Source organism: Montipora capricornis, chromosome 5 (assembly GCF_036669925.1).
Source record: "Montipora capricornis isolate CH-2021 chromosome 5, ASM3666992v2, whole genome shotgun sequence".
Lineage (NCBI taxonomy): Eukaryota > Metazoa > Cnidaria > Anthozoa > Scleractinia > Acroporidae > Montipora > Montipora capricornis.
Window position 1 is genome coordinate 13,735,428 of NC_090887.1, and position 2,500 is coordinate 13,737,927.

General features: G+C 41.0%; 1 protein-coding gene and 1 pseudogene across 1 annotated transcript in view; one reads left to right on the plus strand and one right to left on the minus strand.

Annotated features, from left to right (window-relative positions):
- The window catches only part of LOC138048419 (fibrinogen C domain-containing protein 1-like), a 5,158-nt gene extending 3,850 nt beyond the window's left edge, over window positions 1-1,308 (minus strand). The window contains exon 1 of the mRNA XM_068894613.1: window positions 1,302-1,308. Within this exon, the coding sequence (XP_068750714.1) occupies window positions 1,302-1,308 (7 nt within the window). The remainder of the gene's footprint in view (window positions 1-1,301) is intronic.
- Window positions 1,309-1,419: 111 nt separating this feature from the next.
- The window catches only part of LOC138048420 (galanin receptor type 2-like), a 1,833-nt pseudogene continuing 752 nt past the window's right edge, over window positions 1,420-2,500 (plus strand).

Below are 2,500 nucleotides of genomic sequence, written 5' to 3' on the forward strand. Positions count from 1 at the left end.
AAAGGCGAACTCGCTTGGTTGGAGCTCGAGAAAGCTCTGGTGCCCACACCGGTGATGTTTCCATTCAAGGCTTACAAAATCTGCAGACGCAAAAAGAATTTTTAAATTGAAGTTTTGGAACTTTCGTTGAAATTTGAAACCGTGGTACAAATTCTCAACAAATGTTGTTGGAACAGCAAGTTGTTTTCCGTGTTGTTTTGGTCTGCCAACATGGCGGCGGCCAATTGACCTAAGGAAAAAAAGACCTGTATGTCACCTTCAAATTTGCACCTGGCTCTATTTAATCATGGTTCGAGAAATTCGACTTAACTCTTCTTGTCATTTATGCTTTTGTGTAGTGACATGTTTCTTTCCAAGTGCATGTATTTATAGTCGAAAAGTTGAAATTCGCAAATTAACACCGTCTCGGTCAGCATGAAAACTGTTACTCGTAGAGATTTTTTTTATCGTAGAAAAGTGACGCAAAATGAAGCATTTAATATTTATATAGCATCACTTGTAATTAATTGCTTTGATAAGTGTTTGAGCGGTTTGGAGTCACGAGATTGCTTAATTTGACACCACTTTCTCAGCCGATTAAAAGCAAACCAATTATGACTTGCTAGCACGTCCTTTTCTCGCGCATTGAGCCGGCGGCTTATATTTCCTTTGCGGTTTGATTGGTCAATTTAGCGAGTACGCCTCGCTTCACCTCAGTAATGATCATTGGAAAAGACCTTGCTTATATCGTGTTCTCCGCCTATACCTCAATTTTTGCTCAAGGCAGATTCTTGTTTGAATACATTGAAAATTAGAAGGGGAAAAACGGATCGCTAGTGGGCGAATCACGGAAATCCTGTAACGTGATTGTATTGATGCGGGAGGCCAGGTTTTTGTCTTATCCGCACCGCAGAGTTCAGTTGTATCCCTTGAGGCTTCCTTCCTTCCCTTGCGTTTAGTCGTATTAAAACACTCTACCTTTTTTTCGGGTAAAGCACGTGAAATTGACGTTTCGGCTGTGATGGTGACAGCCGAAACGCGTTTTACCCGAAAAAAGTTAGTGTTTTTTTTTCTTTCAGGTGCAATTGTTGCCTGGTGATCGCTGCGTGACTAACCACACACTTCCTTGCCTTATTTATCATTTGACAATTTTTCCTTCGCAAGGTATTCCCGCTTTAGCTCGTTTCGGTGACAGTCTTTAGGCCTTGAAAATTTGTCTAATGCCCTCTGGAAACCTGGCATTGTTTCGTATTGAAATGTTCCTTAATAGAGCACGACTTCTATACGCTTTCTTGTCGCGCACTATAGGATTGCCCACACACCCTGCATCGTTCAGTACCGCGTTTAAACAACACATTGTTGGTTCACAATAGAGGGCTTCAATTCTCGAACCTTAAGCGTCATAGGGTCTTTAATATTCAGCTTGAGATTAACAGACACATGGTAATTGTGGTATGGGCATACGCGCATCGTACGAGTTACATTAAAATTCTCAGACTGAACAGACTGTTGCTTCACAACACAGGGCTTGATTTTCTCGCGCCATAAGGTGACAGAGGCTGAATGACGGAACTATATGCATTTTTAACTGCTGGTTTCCACAGCGCTTTATAGAAACTTTTCACAATCTAACTAGATAAGTGTAGCGCGACAAATTTGACTCTGCTGATTACACGCAATCACGTGTCCAGGCTCAGCTTGCGGTATAATAGCTATCTGCTCTTAAGTGTTTTACAAGTAGACGTCTTTTTCCCTGTGATAATAGCGTTTTGCCAAAACGTATGAAAAGCACCTCTGTCGCCGAAAAACGGCTACGTCGAATACTAATTTTATCCTTGTTTTTTGCATATCTTGGGTTGGCAAACTCTTTTAATCTGACCTACTCCTTTGCTACTAATGCCAGTTGGGGGCTAAAATAGATCCTTACCCTCTTTGTAATTCAAATTTTTGTAGTCATTAAGAATTTATTCAACGTCGGTCGGAAACCTTGAATGTCTAATTTGTACTTTACCCGAATTAAAATAAAGTGACGATACTATTGGCTGGCAAAAATGGCCGGAAAGAATTACTGCCTGAGAGATTTGCAAAGGAAGCAATAAATTAAAGAAGGTGGGGAACAACGGAGTCCTTATTAATTCACCATTTTAAACTTGGGACTCAAATAACCACGGTTTTCTATTTTAAATTGCCGGGTAAGAAACTTGTCTTTTCTTCGTGCGGCCATGATAAATGATTCTGTTGTGGAGAACTTGGGTCCTCAAAACACGACATCAAACGCAAAGCTGTGCTGACACAAACAGTGTCAGCCACTGAAAACACATTTCAACTGACTATATTCGTTTTTAGTATTTGTTCTCAGCGTGGTGGGGAATACAGCCATGATGGCAGTTTTATTTAAAGGTTGTCGCGTTCGCTCCTACAAAAACGCGCTTCTTCTTAACATGATCGTGGCCGAGTCAGCTGTAACCATGACTTCGATTCCAGTGGATTTCGTCCTGATATTGTTGGACAAGGGTTGGTT